The 18,946-nt window shown below is 34.7% G+C and overlaps 1 protein-coding gene across 2 annotated transcripts in view; it reads left to right on the top strand.

Annotated features, from left to right (window-relative positions):
- The window catches only part of ERCC8 (ERCC excision repair 8, CSA ubiquitin ligase complex subunit), a 61,623-nt gene that overhangs the window by 28,498 nt on the left and 14,179 nt on the right, over window positions 1–18,946 (top strand). For both annotated transcript variants that reach the window (XM_043590923.1, XM_043590932.1), the window contains 6 exons: window positions 1,381–1,462; window positions 2,509–2,577; window positions 3,798–3,864; window positions 6,479–6,579; window positions 8,099–8,223; window positions 16,535–16,732. In XM_043590923.1, the coding sequence (XP_043446858.1) occupies window positions 1,381–1,462; window positions 2,509–2,577; window positions 3,798–3,864; window positions 6,479–6,579; window positions 8,099–8,223; window positions 16,535–16,732 (642 nt within the window). The remainder of the gene's footprint in view (window positions 1–1,380; window positions 1,463–2,508; window positions 2,578–3,797; window positions 3,865–6,478; window positions 6,580–8,098; window positions 8,224–16,534; window positions 16,733–18,946) is intronic.

The raw sequence follows: 18,946 nt of genomic DNA, 5'->3' as shown, positions 1-18,946 counted from the left end.
GAAGGAAAAAGGATAGATGGAAGCAAATGTGTTTGTAGGTTTGTTGATAAGACACTAAGAGAATTCTCATTGAATGACTTCCTGTTTTCTCTTTGTAATAAAAGGTCAGATTGCTGGTTACAGTCGATCGAGTGGTCATGTTTGTGGAGAATGGAGAAGTTTGAAAGAGCTATGAATATTGCAGGGAATAGTATTATAATATGATAGGACTGGCAGTCAATACTGAAAGCCCAGTTGAGATGAATGATCTTTTATAGTGATGCCAGTTTGCCATACTAGAAGATTCTTTTCTCTTGGGTAGAGCAGAGGTCAGCTTACTAAGTAGCCCATAGGCCAGATCTGGGCTCATGGCCTCTTTTTGTAAAATAAAGCATTATTGCAACACATATTTGTTGTCTGTGGCCGCTTTGACACTACAATGACAGAAATGAGTAGTAGTTCTTAAACCCTAAAATATATACTACAGTCTGCTGATTACAGAAGTTTGCTGACCTCTGGTGTAGATTGTCCTGGATATAGGTTCAGAGAAGGCAAACATTTGGAGTCATCCAGGGTTGAAGTTGAAGATATTGGCAGTTGAAGAATTGAACCTTGGAATCCAAGCTGAAGAAGGGGGGAAAAAGCAAAGTCAAGAGGAACTGATAGGAGTTCTGGGTTTTATTTCGGTGTCTTAGAAGTAGTTGGGAAAAATAAAGCTGAAAATGATGGAAGATTGTGGTCACACGTGACATACATGAAATGTATGATTTCAAAGGAAGAACAAATCTAGGTGATGAGGGTGTCTGGGGTGTGGGACTGACAGGCAGAATACTGGCTAGATGACCTGTGTACATATTATGAAGTTTCCCTGAATGGAGTGGAGAAGAAGATGGTGAGCCATTGGCTGTGTCTTCGTAATGTCTGGAATTTATTACCAAAAGACTATTTTTCTCACTAAAGGGACAAGAGTGTTATAAATAACAAAGGATTTAAAATTAATAGGTTTTGGGGCGCCTGGGTGGCTCAGTCGGTTAAGCGTCTGACTTCGGCTCAGGTCATGATCTCACAGTTCGTGAGTTCAAGCCCCGCGTCGGGCTCTGTGCTGACAGCTCAGAGCCTGGAGCCTGCTTCACATTCTATGTCTCCCTCTCTCTCTGCCCCTTCCCTGCTCATGCTGTGTCTCTCACTGTCTCAAAAATAAATAAACATTAAAAAGAATAATAATTAAATTAAATTAAATTAATAGGTTTTTTACTTAAAAAATTCTCATGTTTTAAGTCAAATAAATTGCTAACAGTCATTTAAAAATTACTGATAATCTGGGAATAAGTAAATAGAAAGTTAACTGCTTTTGTGATTATAATTAGAACTTACACTTTTTAAATGTCTTTTGATTATCAGACTGCAGATATATTTAATTTTGAAGAAACAGTTTATAGTCATCATATGTCTCCAGTTGCCACCAAGCACTGTTTGGTAGCAGGTTTGTACCTGTCCTTTTTTGCTTTTCAACGTATTGAAACTTGCTCCCTTTTAATACCTACTTCTGATTTGACATTTTTACCCAGGTGAATATCACAGTTCTTTAAAAAAAGAAAAAAGCTTAAGTATATGCCATTTTTACATTCAGTTTTACAGTTATTGTGTAAGTTGGGCACTGTGCTAGTGGCTAGGATTCAAAGATTAAGAAAGCACATTTCTATTCCCTATGGAGTTACTTTTCACCCACCAAAGCTTCAAAGATTGTACATGAACAAATTTTGGCAACTTTTTAAATTCAACACAGTGCAAAAATGGAAATTATTCCTTTACTCTAAGACTGTTATTAAAATTAAACTTCAATTTTTATGAAAGCACATGCAACAAGAATTCTCATGTGTGAGAAAGAAAAAATGTTTTTCTGGTATCAGATACCAGGTCCCTGTGATTCTGTTATTTGTGTGGCATTGCATGAACATCTTCACCTCAAGATGCCAGTTAGCTGTTTCATCTGTGAAGAACAGTTGGACACTAACTTGTCTTTGAGGTCCACTCAGTCTGTGTCCAGAGTTTCTGATTGGAAGCATATCATTACTATGGAAAAACTAAGGTATTAAAAAAATAACTTGATATAATACAATAGCCTAGGATTATACATACATACACATTGCAGCAATACAAATTTCCTGGTTTTGATACTGTAGTATAGTTTTACCTCGTATAACAACCATTGGAACAACAAGGGTGATAGGTACACAGGGTCTTTCTGTACTATCTTTGCAACTTCCCTTGAATCTATAATTACTTCAAAATTAAATGTTAAAAAATAACACAATAATAGGGTTCTCCTTGTACTAAGGTATAACTGCAATTAAATTTTCTAATTATAAGCATTAAAAATGATTTGAAGTATATCTTTAGCATACTTTTTTTAGATTTCTACATGGATGCAGTGAAAATGTCATGATTCATAACAGTAGTTTCTTATTTCCTTTTGGTGATGATTTATAATAAAATTATCTTAAACCATTTTTGTTTTTGTTTTTACAGTCGGTACTAGAGGGCCCAAAGTACAACTTTGTGACTTAAAGTCTGGATCCTGTTCCCACATTTTACAGGGTATTTTTTTTTTTAATTTGAAACAACAACTACTTTGAGTAAACCATTCAATTAAAAGAAACACTACTAACAATGTATTCTTTGTGGTTGACATGACTGATGTATTTTGTGCTAGTTGTTAAAAGTCAACAAGGAGATAAAGATCCTTCTGTGCATTATTCTTACAAAACTGAACTATTGAGGAGACATTTATATAAACAATGGCCATAGGGTAAGCTCAAAGGATATGGAAAGTCTGGCTGAAAACCTTGTCTTATTTCTACATTTAAAAAAATATATATATTTATGAAACTTATATTGGTACATTTGTGTTAAGAGCATTGTTTAATATTGTTCTGGCTAACTAAATATTCCTAATATTTAGGTACTTTTTTTCCCCTCATTGCAACTATTTTAGAAAAAGGCAGTATAATAATCATTTTGGTTAAGATATATTAATTTAAATATTTTTCCTACTTTTATCAGCATTAGACCATCTGATTCTAAACAATGAAAAGATGGGATGTAACTCAGATATATATATATTTTTATTTATCTCTAGAAGCACATAATATATCAAGAGAACTTGGTGAGATGGATAGCATTTGTTTTACATTTATAATGAATTTCTAATAATGTAAGGTAGATGAAATATCTAGTTTGAATAGTTCGTTTAGGCAAAAGTGAATTAAAATGCTGAAGTTATCCTATGAACTTATCACCTGTGCTTTCTAGAAAAAATTTTTTACATAAATGCTTTTTACAATCATGAATTTAGAAAACTTTTTCTATTACAACTTTCTGAAAAGTTAGAAACCATTTTTATTCTCTAGAATGTTTATCTTGAGTGGTTTGTTGCAGTGTTTTTTTGTTGTAGATAAAAGTAAATGAGCTTGAGATCTATCATTTATTAAAGCATTTACTTTCTAATCTAACAGCTGTATTAAAAAAGAAATACTCACTTGCTCTGACCTTTCCAATGCAAAACCCAGCCATTTATAATAAGATACTATGTGTGAGAAATGCCCCCACAGACTTCATGTTAATATTTAAACGGATTATTATAAATGTGAAAAAGTGATGATCATATCAATTTATTTTTAATAGTGTTTACTTTCTTCAAAATCAGACATATTTAAATTACAGTGTATCTTTTGATTTTTCAAGTATTTTATAGTACTTCATATGATTGTATTTGCAGGTCACAGACAAGAAAGTATTTCATACGATTGTATTTGCAGGTCACAGACAAGAAATATTGGCAGTTTCTTGGTCGCCACGTTGTGAATATATCTTGGCAACTGCAAGGTAACATGCAAATTATTTGGTTTCAAAGTTCAAAATTAATGATAAGAATTTTGAGAACACTATTTATATGAGATGCATATTTATTTGTTAATTAGGTCCTTAAAATAATTGAATTTTTATGTCATATCACCATAAGAAATCTTCCTTTGCATCACTGTCTATCTTGAAGGTGCTCACCTTTTAAGTCAGAGGAAACAAGAGAATCTCTGTAGCAATGCAAATCTACTAGTATTACCTATAAAACAACTGTGTCGTGTCATTTTTTTCTACAAAAGTATAAGACTATTAATTTAAAAATAATAGCATTTCTATTCATTTCCTTTAATACAGAATTATTTTGAATCTGATTCAACATTTATTTGTTGATTCAATTTGCTAATATTTAATAACCGCCTACCCTATACCAAGCAGTTTAGTCCCCAGAGAAGCTTCTGTTAATAGTTTGCAGAATGTGATATTGAAATCTGTGCTTTCTGGGGGCACCCGGGTGGCTCAGTTGGTTAAGCATCTGACTTTGGCTCAGGTCATGAACTCATGGTTTGTGAGTTCAAGCCCCAGCTTGGAACCTGGATCCTGCTTCAGATTCTGTGTCTCCATTTCTCTCTGCCCCTCCCCTGCTCACCCTCTGTGTGTGTGTGTGTGTCTCAAAAATAAATAAATGTTAAAAGAAAATTAAAAAAAAAAGAAATCTGTGCTTTCTGAAGTAGAACAAGTGTAGGATGTAGCTGTAAGAAGGCTGGCTAATGAGGTATTAAGGTGGGGGGCTAGGTGCTGGTTGTGGGTCTATACTAAGGTGGATTTCTGTTGTTTATGCCTAGTTTGGTTTTCCTCAACTCATAGGGAAGCTAAGAAAGAGGCTTTCAATTCTCAGAGTACACCAGGAATTTGAATCAGTATGAGAATGGACCTAGTAATCGGCATTAGGAACCAGATATGTCCAAATCTTACCTGTTTCAGAAAATGCTTAGGGGCGCCTGGGTGGCGCAGTCGGTTAAGCGTCCGACTTCAGCCAGGTCACCATCTCGCGGTCCGTGAGTTCGAGCCCCACGTAGGGCTCTGGGCTGATGGCTCAGAGCCTGGAGCCTGTTTCCGATTCTGTGTCTCCCTCTCTCTCTGCCCCTCCCCCGTTCATGCTCTGTCTCTCTCTGTCCCAAAAATAAATAAACATTGAAAAAAAAAATTAAAAAAAAAAAAAAAGAAAATGCTTAAATCCTCAGACTCATCCCATTGCAGACCTTCTCCAGCTGGAAAGAAAGAAAACCATTTTGAAAATGGGAAATGCTAGCTTTTTGCTTGCTATTCTAATCAGCTGGGTTTGATGGTGATCTGTGAAAAGAATCAAGATTATAGGAAGAGTTAAGCCTTGTATCTATGTAAAAAAAAAAATTTGTAAGTTAGAAATAGGCTTTAAAAATGCATTGAGGGTTTTTTTTTTAAGTGTATTTACTTATTTTGAAAGACAGAGAGAAAGAGAATCCCAAGCAGGCTCCGTGCTATTAGCTCAGAGCCTAATGTGGGGTTCAGTCCATGAACCATGAGATCATGAGCTGAACTGAAATCAAGAGTTGGATACCTAACTGATTGAGCCACTCAAGTACCCCTATAAAATTCATTGTATTGCTTTTTCTAATTAAAGGGGCTTGGATAAACCCAATGGGTTAGAATATTGTTGAGGTCTCTTTTGAGAACATGATAGCATCAGTTAAACTAATTTATTTTCTTTAGGTGTAGTTTAGAAGCTGAAATTGATGGGGCACCTGGGTGACTCAGTTGGTTGAGAGTTCGATTCTTGATGTTGGCTCAGGTCATGATCTCTCAGTTTGTGAGTTCAGGTCCTGTATTGGGCTCCACACTGACAGTGCAGAGCCTGCATGGGATTGTCTGTCTGTCTGTCTGTCTGTCTGTCTGTCTGTCTGTCTCTCTTTCCTCCCCCCTCCCCTGCCTACGAACTCTGTCTCTCAAAATAAATAAATAAACTTAAAAAAAAATACAGATCTTTAAAAGAAGCTGAAATTGATGTGTGATCATGGTATTTTGCCTTTCTTTTCACTTACTTGAGATAAATACAAGGGTCTGATATCTGAGAGACATTAAATTTAGTTCTTGAATATGTGGCAAAGATAGATTTGCGTATACGAAACCAAACATAAATATATTGTCATTATCCACCTTAATTTTTTCATAAAAAAGGAAACACCAGATTCATGCCAAATGAATTCTTAAACAAAAGTAAAATTAGTTACCTGCTTGATTGTCAGAAAACATTTGAATAACAAACAGAAAAGATGTAGTAACAAACTTGCTAAGGAACCAGCTTCAAAGCTGTCCAGTTTTGGAGGAGGAACATGCTCATAAAAACCAGCAGAATTCAGTCCTTGTGATGTAAAAAAGGTTACCTTTTTTCTTTTTTTTTTTTTTGCTATGTTTTCCACTGCCTTTTGCTACTATTGACTTTGAATATTAGATGAAAAGGCAAAATACAACAACCCAAATATACAAATATATTTGCACTGATATACCGAGACCTCTCTGTGCCATAATACTGGAAAGGTTAGGTGCAAGAGTAGTCACTGTCCTACCTATATATGTCAGTGTAACATTTATTTCTTCTTAGTGCTGACAGCAGAGTAAAATTATGGGATGTCAGGAGAGCATCAGGATGTTTATTTACTCTTGATCAGCATAATGGAAAAAAGTCACAAGCTGTTGAATCAGGTAATGAAGAATACATCACTATAGAAACATGCCAATGATAGTATGTTTATATTGAAAATTTTGAATTAAAACTAATTAATGTCTCTTGACAAATTATAAATCTTATGATTTAGAAAAAGTCAAAAGTCATTCATAGTAAATCAATTTCTAAATGTACATAACTAAATCACGATTGTTTTTCTTCAAGATACATTTCATCTCCTAAATTTTCAAATGCAGAAACTTTTCTGAATTAGTTACTTTTGTTTTTTTCCTCCAGTGAGGTCAGCTAATACAAATTCAGTGCCCCTTAGGAAGCTATAGTAAATTGAAGGAATAGTAACATTTTGGGACTGTTGTATGAGAATAAAATGTGCAAGTTGTGTTAAATGTGTCAGCTGCTATCCAGGTGACAAAGTGCCTCAGTTGCATTTTTATGATAGAATTTAATATCTTTATGGGATAAAATTCTGATTCAGAATTAGTTCCAGACTAGAAAAATCTTAGAATGAACTATATACAATTTTATGATTGTTTTAATAATCTTTGTAATTAAATTAAGCTATTGAGAATTATGCTTTCTCAAAGTTGGTCATTTTGACAGCAATACAAATTTTGGTTGAAACTAGAAGAGGTATTCTTTCCCTATTAAAGTTTTTTGTTTTTTTAGGGGCACCTGGGTGGCTCAATCGGTTAAGCGTCCGACTTTGGCTCAGGTCATGATCTCATGGTTCATGAGTTCGAGCCCTACATCAGGCTGTGTACTGACAACTCAGAGTCTGGAGCCTGCTTTGGATTCTGTGTCTCCCTCTCTCTCTGCTCCTCCCCTGCTCGTGCTCTCTCTTTCTCTCTCTCTCAAAAATAAATAAACATTAAAAAAAAAAACTCGGGGGTGCCTAGGTCACTCAGTCAGTTGAATGTCCCACTTTGGCTCAGGTCATGATTTCACCCCTCATGAGTTTGAGCCCCATGTTGGGCTCTGTGCTGACAGCTCACAGCCTGGAGCCTGCTTTGGATTCTATGTCTCCCTCTCTGCCCTCCCTGTTTGCGCTCTCTCTTTCTCTCTCTCTCAAAAATAAACATTTTTTTAAAAAAGTATTTTTAATTGTAAATACTAGTATTATTGATTTTTAATAGTCCATGGAGTGATTTTTAGATTAAAAATAGAATTAGTATAAAAGAAATTTGAAAAGTGTTTAATTTAAAATTTTAATGTCAGGCTATGCATTTAATTGAGTTTGATAGCACAGCTTACTTACTCTCTTAAGAAAAATTATATTTGGCAATATAATTATATTTGGCAATATATATTTTCCTTTTTGGTTTTCCTGTTTTTCTCTATTTTTGTGGTTCTAATTTATATAGCTTATTGTATTCAAATAATCCACAGGGATGAATAATTTTAAACATAATCAACTTGTATATTTTAAGCAATTCAGAGAGTTGTCCTATATTAATATGTTTAAATAACTGTATCATGAAGCATTACGTGTGTCCTGAATACAATAACTGATTAACTGAATTGTATTTTTCATTGCAGCAAACACTGCTCATAATGGGAAAGTTAATGGCTTATGTTTTACAAGTGATGGGCTTCACCTCCTTACTGTTGGTACGGATAATCGAATGAGACTCTGGAATAGTTCCAATGGAGAAAACACACTAGTAAGAGATTTTAAGTATCTCCGACCTTTTGAATACAAATTGAAAAAATGGATCTGTGACATACACTTAATGTTCTTCTGTAGATTTAACTTTTTTCTTATCTCTGAATCACAGTTTTCTTTTTGTATTTTTCTATTACATGAACTAATGACACAAGACAACTCACCCTATTACCCTCCCACCACATTCTCCCCATTTAGTGGAGAATTACTGCTCTACTGAGCCACTGTGCATAATGGGAGTGTGCCATAACTCTCAGGTATGTTGGAGAAGAAAAGATTGAGAACAATTGATATAAATTAAACTTATAAGATTAAATAGTCTAATTTTATACTATATATGACTTGTAAACACAGCCTAAAATGAATGTTATAGTACCAGAACATATAGTACTTTAATATTAGAATAAATGTCTTTTAAATGTCCTAGATTCTTACTTGGTATTTAATTTCTAATAGTTTTTTAAAATTTATATTGTGGGTCTTACCAGGTATGCCTGTGGTTCATTAACTTTCAGAATAAGCTAATAAGTTTGTAATTTGGTGGTAATAGTAGTAGGTAATATTTATTAAGAGCTTATATGTCAGATACTGTGCTAATAAAAATTAACATTTAATATATGTGCTGAAGCATATAGGGTCTTACTTAATCATCACATCAATATTATGAAAGTAGTTACTGTTAAAATTCCCATTTTACACATGAGAAAATGAGACATAAATGGATACATAACTAGTGTGAGTTAAAACAGCTAAAAAACAACAGAACTTGACTCTAGGTTCCACTCCTATTGCAACAATGAATTACCAAACCCTTTAAAGCATTTATCTAATGCTTTAAGGTAGGTATTGATATTAATCATATTGCTTTCTTTTCTTTTTTTGTTTTTAATTTCATTTATTAATTTAAGTAATCTTTACACCCAACTTGGGGCTCAAACTCAAGACCCCAAGATCAAGAATCACATGCTCTTCCAACTGAGCCAGCCAGGTGCCCCATTCCATATTTCTTTATTTAATCATCCTTTCTAACTAATTCTCTTTCAGAGAATTACTAAATTATAATTTAGTACCACTTTTATTACTAAATTATAATTTATAAGATCAAAATTATTTACACTAGATTGCTAATTTCTCATGTGCTTTATGAAGTACTTCTGCTTCTGCATCATATCTCAGACTAGAAACTTTTAGCTGTAGCAAGTGCTATTAAGAAAAGCAAAGCAAGGCAAGTAGCATAGAAAGTATTGGGAGATTGGAGTTGCAGTTTTACATAGGGCAGTCAGAGTATGTCTCACTCAGAAGATGATGACATTTGGCCTGAAGGAAATGAAGGAATGCGCCATCAGATAACTGGAAAGGAGAGCATTCCAGGCTGCGGAAGGAAGAAAATACAAAGACTGTGAGGCAGAAGCATGCTTGGGATACCCAGGGAACATCTAAGAGGCTCTTGTGTTGAAAAAGAGGAAGCAAGGAGGAGAACAATAGGAGATAGGAACAGAAGAAACAGGCACCAGATGATATAGGCTTAGAGGCCTTTGTAAGGGCTTAGGCTTTTTCTCTGGGTGAAGTAGAAAGCCACTAAAAGCCTTTGAGTGAAGAAGTGATAGGGTCACTTTGGAAAGGTAGGTTGGCATGTGCATCAAAGGTGAATGTGATAAGTATAAATGGTATTGAGTATATATATATATAAATTGTTAATATGATTTTATTCCATTTTCTCTCCTTGAAGATGATACTCAGACCTTATAGGTTTTTGCTAGCAAGTCCATTTCATGAATAGTGTGTTTAGAATGTAATACATTTTTAAATTGACTTGATGTAAGTAAAAGATGACTAGAGTAGTCCAGAAACTCACCTTCAGAGGACAACTGGGGATTGATCCCAGGAAAAGCAATTCTCAGAGGAAACACACTGTTTTCAAATATTTAAAGAATGGTCCGACAGAATTGGAAACCAGTTTTAGTCCTGCTATTTAGTAATTTGGGACATTAGTCAGTTTGTTTAAGGTGACATTATGAAGGACTATGGTAAGAGTTTCAGTGTCTCCATCTTGTAAAGAGGGGTTATTATGTACCTAAACAATAATTTTAGGGATACTAAAAGAATGTCAAAAGTAGTACTGTACCTGTTAAATAGTAGGTATACCATAAACTATTTTTATTGTATCATATTGCCTTATTAGGACCCTTGTTAGTTTTAAAATGATATATATGGATTGTGTCCATTGGCAACAATAGAATTTGTACCGTTGACATACTTTGATAGTACTCTTAATGGTATAACCTCTTCACCCATTGTATGCTTTTATGAATTCAATAATTCATCACTTACATACAACACCCAGTGCTCATCATAACAAGTCTCCTCCTTAGTACCCATCACCCATCTAGTCTATCTCTCACTCACCTTCCTCCATCAACCTTCATTTTTTTCTCAATTGTTAACAGTCTCTTATGGTTTGTTTCTCTCTCCTCTTCCTCCCATCTCTCCTCATATCTATTTTGTTTCTTAAATTCCACATATGAGTGAAATCATGTGGTATTTGTCTTTCTCTGAGTGACTTATTTTGCTTAGCATAGGACATTCTAGCTCCATCTATATCATTGCAAATGGCAAGATTTCATTCTTTTTGATGACTGAGTAATATTCCATTGTCTGTATATGTGTGTGTGTATGTGTGTGTGTGTACCACATCTTTATCCATTTATCAGTCAATGGAAAGTCAGTTTGAGCTTTCTCCATAGTTTGGCTATTGTTAATAATGGTACTGTAAACATTGGAGTTTGTGTGCCCCTTTGAATCTGTATTTTTTATCTTTTAGGTAAATCTTTATGTTTTTTCTTTTGCTTCCCTTTTGCTCTTAAGAGGGATTCATCTTTTACATCTCCATTATCCTTTTGCTCTTCAGTAGATACTTCTAAATCTTAAAAATAAGTATCAAGAAAAAAGACATAAGTTAAATAAGAAAAGTTTATTTAATCTACTCCTAACCTTAAGGTTGTAAATACATTTGTTTTCTTCAGAAAATTCTGAAGCTTATTTTTTATTATTTTTATTTTTTTTAAGTTTATTTATTTATTTTGAGAGAGAAAGAGCTGGGAAGGGGCACAGAGAGAGGGAGAGAGAGAGAATCCTAAGCAGGCTCCATACTGTGAGCATGGAGCCTGACTCAGGGCACAAATTCAAGAACTATGAGACCTGAGCCAGAATCATGAGTTGGAAGCTTAACTGACTAAGCCACCTTGGTGCCCCTGAAGCTTATTTTTTAATGTGGTCTTTGAGTAATTTTCTTTACTTTTGATTTGGGGATTAGATACTCTGCTTCTTCAGAGATACTTTTCATCCTCTTCCCCATTGTGACTAAAGGCTCTGGACCTACCTCAATAGCTTTTGCTGCTTTTGTTTTGTAATATGGTATATAAAAACCACATTGTCACATTTTCCACTCTTTCAATCCAGCTGTGAGTAACATTTTTGGGAAATAATTCTTGTGATAAATTATAAGCAGTATTAAATGTATAAGGATTCTGAGAAAGTGAAGAAATTTTTACTTAAAATATTTTTTAAAAAATTAAATTTTAAAAAGACAGGGGCACCTGGGTGGCTCAATTGGTTAAGGTAAGCTGACAGCTCAGAACCTGGAGCCTGCTTCAGATTCTGTGCCTCCCTCTCCCTTTGCCCCTCCCCACTCATGCTTTCTGTCTCTCAAAACCAAATAAACAATGGAAAAAATTTTTTTAATTTTAAAAAGATATATAAGTGCATGCTTCTAGTAGATATATTATTATTTATATCTTCTGTACAATACTACCGTGAACCTAGGTTTAATTAAAGATTAATTTCTTATTTTTAATAAAAATGAGATTAAAAATTGAAATTCTCATGTTTTCTTCTAATACCTTAATGGATTATTTTGCAGGCTTCTTGAGGTGTGTGAACCGTACTCTGGAAACCATTGCCTTAGAGAACGTAACAAGTACTTATAGGGAAAATTTACAGAGGGACAGCTTTTGGCACAGCAAAAGAACAAAAAATTTATAGTAGCTATTCTGGTATTGAATGTTTTAGATACTGGTATTATCATTCACTATTACCAATGTCTAAAACTGGGAATCTATCCTTTATTCTTCCCTGCTCTTTATCCCACCTATTAAATCAATTAGACATCTCCTTAGTTCTTCCTTCTTCATTTTTTTTCATATCTGTCTTCCCTTCCTGCCTCACTCTGGGCCCTCATGATTACTCCATTTAATTACTCTAACATTCTAACTTGTCCCAAATTTATCTCCCAGTGGAAGTCTTTCATTGTTTCCTCAGTGCTTACAGGTTATTAAAACCGAATGCTTTTGCCTGTTGCACACAAAGCCTTTATAAGTTGTATCTGCTAACTCACCAGCTTTATATCTTGCCACTTTCCCATTTTTTTTCTCTGTCCATATTGAATTACTTAGAGGTCTTAAAAAATACCTTGCTCTCTTGCTTTTCCATTCTGTTGTACAAACTCCAGACCTTGCTTTGGAATACTGTTCTCCTTCCTGTCCTGTTTCTCAGATTTCAGGGTTCATCTCAGGCACAACTTCTCCTTAACTCCTCTAGTCTAGCTTAGATGCCTTCAAGTACCCAGTGCTCACTTATATTAGAATGCATTGTGATCATCACTTAGTGGAATGAAGGAAGAATAATTTACAACATTGTGGCATAGTGGTTTTTGATTAGTGTAGTCTAGATTCACTTTCTGATTCTGTCATGTGCTGGCCCAAAGACCTATGAGATGCTGACTATCTCATAGTATTGTTTTGAGTATTAAATGAAATAACACATGTAAAACATTTAGCACTTTGATATTTACAGCAAATGTTGATGTTCAGTAAATGTTACCTATCATTATTATGATTATGCTGATCATTGTTTAATAATAAAATGAGCTGCCTTGTGATGGAGTCTGTATCACTACAGGTATTCATTTAGTGACCAGATGTATGTTTCCTGGAACAATAAAAGGGATTCATAAGATAGGGAATTGGATTTGCCATCATCCTGTCCAAAGTCCCATATCATCCTCCCCTATCAAAATCTTTTCAAAGTCTGTATGTATCACCTTTAACACATCATAGCCAAAAGTAGCCTCTTCCTCTACAGTACTTTCATAATAATAGACATCATGCTATTTATCAAACATTGCTTTTTATAGTAAGCATACATAGTCATAAAATGGGAACTTTAGACAGTCACCTAGTATAATGTATGACACATAGTAAGCAATAGTAAATGATAGATTCCTCCTTTCCTTAACCTGTTATTAGAACTTTATTCCACAGGTATTGAAAATTTGGTAATTCCAAATTATCATCAAAATATGTATCAAAATATTGATAATTTTTAGTCCACAAGTGATTTGACCGTAGCAGTGATTTATGGAGATTGATGGGATAGTAAGTTGCAGAATGGTTTGGAATAGGGACACCTAAGAAGAAAGATGTGTCAGAGAGCTGGTTCAATCTTCGTACCTCATTCATCACTTCCCAGTTCATATTTGAGAAGGAATATAGTTAGGTAGGTCATCTGATGAATGTGAATAAGGTCATCACAGTCAAGCAGTTCAGAATTTTTCTAGCAGGAACAGAGAGTTTGTAGTTGAGAAGATGTGTGGTTTTTTTCCCCACACTCCTTCTATACATGCAACTATTTGTAGAATGACACTATATTCTATGAACCATTGCACCTATATGATCAAAGACACAAATGAGAGAATGTTGTACTTTTAAATATATATAGGAATTAATAAATCTAGGGACTTAACTGGATACCTTTATGTTCTAGGTGTTCTCATATATGTTATTTCATCTGGTTTTTCACAGTAACTCTGGTAAATGATGTTATTTCTATTTAACAGATTAGAGTAATGAAACTTGGAGGCTAAATCATTCATTAGCCTCCATTATAATCATTCATTATCATTATAATCATTCATTATCATTACTCATAATGGGCAAAAAAAGAAAAAAAAGAGAGAGAGAGAGAAAGAAAAGGTGACAGGGGGGTTGGGTAATGGAGTGGGTTTCTACAACCCAAGTCTCCAGACTATAAGTTTAATATTCTAATGTTTCATTTTGCCACTGCTGTGGTGGGATAGCTGAAGGTGTATGCTCATCTCTGTCACATGTGAACCTGAAGGTGGGTGAGGCAAGTGTGGTATCCACACATTATCAGCACATGTCCATTTGCACCTCAGTATTTGTTAATATAGAAGTATACACACACACACACACACACACACACACACACACTCCCAACTAACCTTTCTGAAAAGAGGAAAAGGTAAATTACTGTCTAAACCCTAGTATTAACTATAGGAAAGGGAGACATAGGTGATCTTCATGCTCATAATTCTCAAATGATTAGCTACTCATTTTATACCTACCCTAAACTGCTAAATCTAAATTATCAGCAGGAAGTAAACCTATCAGTTTCTTTTTTTTTAATGTTTATTTTTTATTTATTTTTGAGAGAGAGAGTGAGAGTGAGTGAGTGTTTGGGGAGAGGCAGAGAGAGAGGGAGACACAGAATCTGAAGCAGGCTCCAGGCTCCAAGCTGTCAGCACAGAGCCCGATGTGGGGCTTGAACTCAGGAACCATGAGATCATGATCCAGGCCGAAGTCGGACACTTAACCGACTGAGCCACCCAGGTGCCCCCTGACTATCAATTTCTTTAGCCCAAAGCTTCTCACATTTTGATGAGCCTATAGGTCACCCAGGGATCTTGTTAACATGAGGATTCTAGTACAGTAGGATTGGGATAGGAGCTGAAAGTTCGCGTTTCCAATTGCTGAGGAGATGCGGATGTTGTTGGGTTTGCACCTTTGGCATATAGTTGCAGAATTTTTATTGTCCTAAATCCATAATTATTTATATAGAGTTGCAGTTGTATACATACTGTGTTCTCTGCTTTTTTTACACATTAGTTTTATCCTTATTTCCGGCATAATTTTCATAATTATGGTTTTTAATTACTATATAAACTGAAGATTTGTTATAACATTATTAGGGATTTACATCTATTTTTAGTTATTTTGCCATTCTAGATAATGCTGCCTTGAATTCCTCTGGGCATATAGGTTTTTGCTGTTTAATTATTCCCCTAAGATAAATTCCCAGGAGTAGTTTCTTGGTCAGAGGGTAAGAATATCTTTCTTGCTCAATGGGTACAGAATTTCAGTTTTGCAAGATGAAAGAGTTCTAGAGATTGATGATGATGCTTGCACAAGAATGTGAATGTAATGTCACTTAACTGTACACTTAAACATGGTTAAGATGGCAAATTTTATGCTGTATGTACTTTACCACAATTAAAAATGTTTTGAAATAGGGGCACCTGGGTGGCTCAGTCAATTAATGTGAGACTTCGGTTCAAGTCATGATCTCACAGTTTCTGGGTTTAAGCCCCATATCGGGCCTTCTGCTATTTGCACGGAGCCTGTTTCGGATCCTCTGTCTCACTCTTTCTCTGCCCCTTTGCTGCTCTCTCTCTCTCTACCCCTCCCCTGCTCTCTCTCTCTCTCTCTCTCTCTCTCTCAAAAATAAATAAAACGTTAAAAAAATGTTTTAAAATAAAAAGGTGATTCCCCACCCCACCCCCCATAAAAAAACATTTTGTATTTTGTTGCATAATAAATTGTTTGGCCTTTTAGAAGAAATAGCCTAATTACAGCGCCACCAACATGTTTATCTCACTTGTAACAGTATGCAGTATTTTGTGGTTTCTTTTTTTTTTTAATTGTTTTAATGTATATTTATTTTTTGAGAGAGAGGGAGACAGACAGAGCATGAGCAGAGGAGGGGCAGAGAGAGAGGGAGACACAGAATCTGAAGCAGGCTCCAGGCTCTGAGCTGTCAGCACGGAGCCCAAAGTGGGGCTGAAACTCACAGATTGCAAGATCATGACCTGAGCCGAAGTCGGACGCTCAACTAACTCAGCCACCCAGGCACCCCTAGTTCATAGTTTCTGGAAATGTTTGCTAAATCATAAAATGATTATTCAAGGTTGCCTTAATTTGCATTTTATTTCTGTTCTGCCTTAACATTTGATTTTGTGGATTTTTTTTTTACTATTTGTATTTTCCTCTTATGTGAAATGTACATTTATGTCATTGGCCCTTGTTTCTATTAGGACATTGATCATTTTCTTTAGATTTAATACAACCCTTTCTGTTGTATGTTATAATATTTTAAGTAAATATTTCTTCTAGTCTTTGTTGTCTTTTTAATTCAGCTTTAAGAAATGAGTAATGCTATGATTTTACATCCTACAGGTAAACTATGGAAAAGTTTGTAATGACAGTAGAAAAGCATTGAAATTCACTGTCTCCGATGGCTGCAGTTCAGAATTTGTTTTCGTGCCATATGGTAGCACCATTGCTGTTTATACAATTTACTCAGGAGAACAGATAACTATGCTTAAGGGACATTATAAAAGTGTTGACTGCTGTGTATTTCAGTCTCATTTCCAGGTAAGAATGTTACTTAAGGGAATTTAAAATGTTCAGTTAGCTAGCTTGCTAGGCTAGTTGTATATAAAAAAGTAAATTGTCATTTCAGTCTGAGGAATTATACTTTTAATCCACATTTGAACTAGGGTTTATGTAATAGAGGATAATATAGGATAAATTTTTAGATAGTATGGGATATTTGTATGAGTCAATATAATATTGTGCAACTTGACTGAAATAAGTCTTTTCTTCTGCATATGGGCTCCATTTATTTGGCAGATGAAAATCTCTAGCAAATTAAAATAATGTCTTACAGGCAGTCTTTTGGGAAAAGCTGTAATACTACGTGTCTAATCGCAAAATATAGTTTTTGTATCTTGATTTATGTATATGTGAATCTGTCTCAGATTTTCTTTTATTTTCTGCCGGGGGCTAGTCAGATTCCTTTTGAGTTGATGCAATTTACATAATTTCTTAAATACCTATGCTTAAAAACCTATGGATGTTTGTTTTAACATCCTGACCTTTTTCTTTCATTTTACCAAGGAATCAGGTTATTTTTTTCAGAGAATATTTGCGCAGATTACCTCCTGTGTTCCTTTAAGTGAGTCTCTTATAGAGCAAGAATATTGGTATTTTCCCTATTTTGTAGGTAAAGAAATTGAGGCTCATGAGAATTAAATACTGATATAATGAACATTATGGATTATTAGAGCTAGGAAGGATTTTATCACCTGGTAAAGCTCTTAATCGTTTATTCATTACTTAATTTGTGTCTGACACAGTGCTTATTTTTCAGCCAGCACACATCAGTATGCCAATAGCCAGTATTAAAATATTCAAATACATATCTCACTGTTTGTTAAAGAGCTGTTGCACCAAGCCCCCTAGGTGGCCTCTAGCTTCACCCCCTCTCCTGAGGCCTCCTAGATTATACCTCAGCCCAGCAACTAACAGGGACCTTCAGGACCCTGCTCTCACTCTATGGCTATTATCTCTTCTGATTGGTCAGTATCCTGATGTAAGAGTTAAATATTTTTACTTTTTTATTTTTTTATTTTTAATTTACATCAAAGTTAGTTAGCATATAGTGCAATGTTTTCAGGAGTAGATTCGAGTGATTCATCCCCAATGTATAACATCCAGTGCTCATCCCAAAAAGTGTCTACCTTAATGTCCCTTACCCATTTAGCCCATCCCTTCCACCTACAGCCCCTCCAGCAACCCTGTTTGTTCTCTGTATTTAAGAGTCTCTTATGTTTTGTCTCCCTCCCTGTTTTTATATTCTTTTTGCTTCCCTTCCCTAATGTTCATCTGTTTTATATCTTAAATTCCTCATATGAGTGAAGTCATATGATATTTGTCTTTCTCTGACTTATTTCACTTTTCATAATACCCTCTAGTTCCATTCGCATTGTTGCAAATGGTGAGATTTCATTCTTTTTGATTTCCAAGTAATACTCCATTGTGTGTGTGTGTGTATATATATATATATATATATATATATATATATATATATACACACCACATCTTCTTTATCCATTCATTTGCTGATGGAAATTTGGACTCTTTCCATACTTTGGCTTTTGTCATTAGTGCTGCTCTAATTTAGTTTTACTTCTGAGAGAAGACTAAAACACCAGAGAAGTGACATGACTTGCCCCAAGCTGCAAGTAATTATTCATAGAGCATGGTTATCTATTCAAAGAAATTCTTAGAATACTATACCTCTGTTCTTGTGCAGAGCCACATAGAGATACAGCTAAGATTTTAAACTGGGTATCCTGACTATAAATTATTGCTTTCCGCCAAATCAGAACTTCCTAACAGGTGTGCCTATAATAGACTAGAAGTGTGCCAAGATACTGATGCCCACCAGTTCCTGGGATAGCTGAGACAAGCTGGGACACCCAGGAACCTGAGGCAAGTTGCCTCCTAATACCATTTCTGTAGGCGTTGCGCACTCCTATTTGAATCATTGCACCATATCAGAAAGCTTCCAACTCTTATCCCATTATATCTATTAGGATTTTTGAAAAGGAAAATAAGTCTCAAAAATAAAATAGGATAATACTTTGCATCTATTTAGCATCAGAACCCTTTTCCAAATTAAATATTATACAGAATTTACTATCTGAAGACAAAATTGATATTTATAGTAATTCGATCATAAATATAAAAATCTAACAAGATATATGTAACATCAAAATAGATAATGATAATAACGGATTTTAC

The sequence above is a fragment of the Prionailurus bengalensis genome, chromosome A1, assembly GCF_016509475.1.
Source record: "Prionailurus bengalensis isolate Pbe53 chromosome A1, Fcat_Pben_1.1_paternal_pri, whole genome shotgun sequence".
NCBI classification, from domain to species: domain Eukaryota; kingdom Metazoa; phylum Chordata; class Mammalia; order Carnivora; family Felidae; genus Prionailurus; species Prionailurus bengalensis.
The sequence above is the reverse complement of the archived record's forward strand: the minus strand, read 5'-3'. Positions and strand labels throughout refer to the sequence as shown.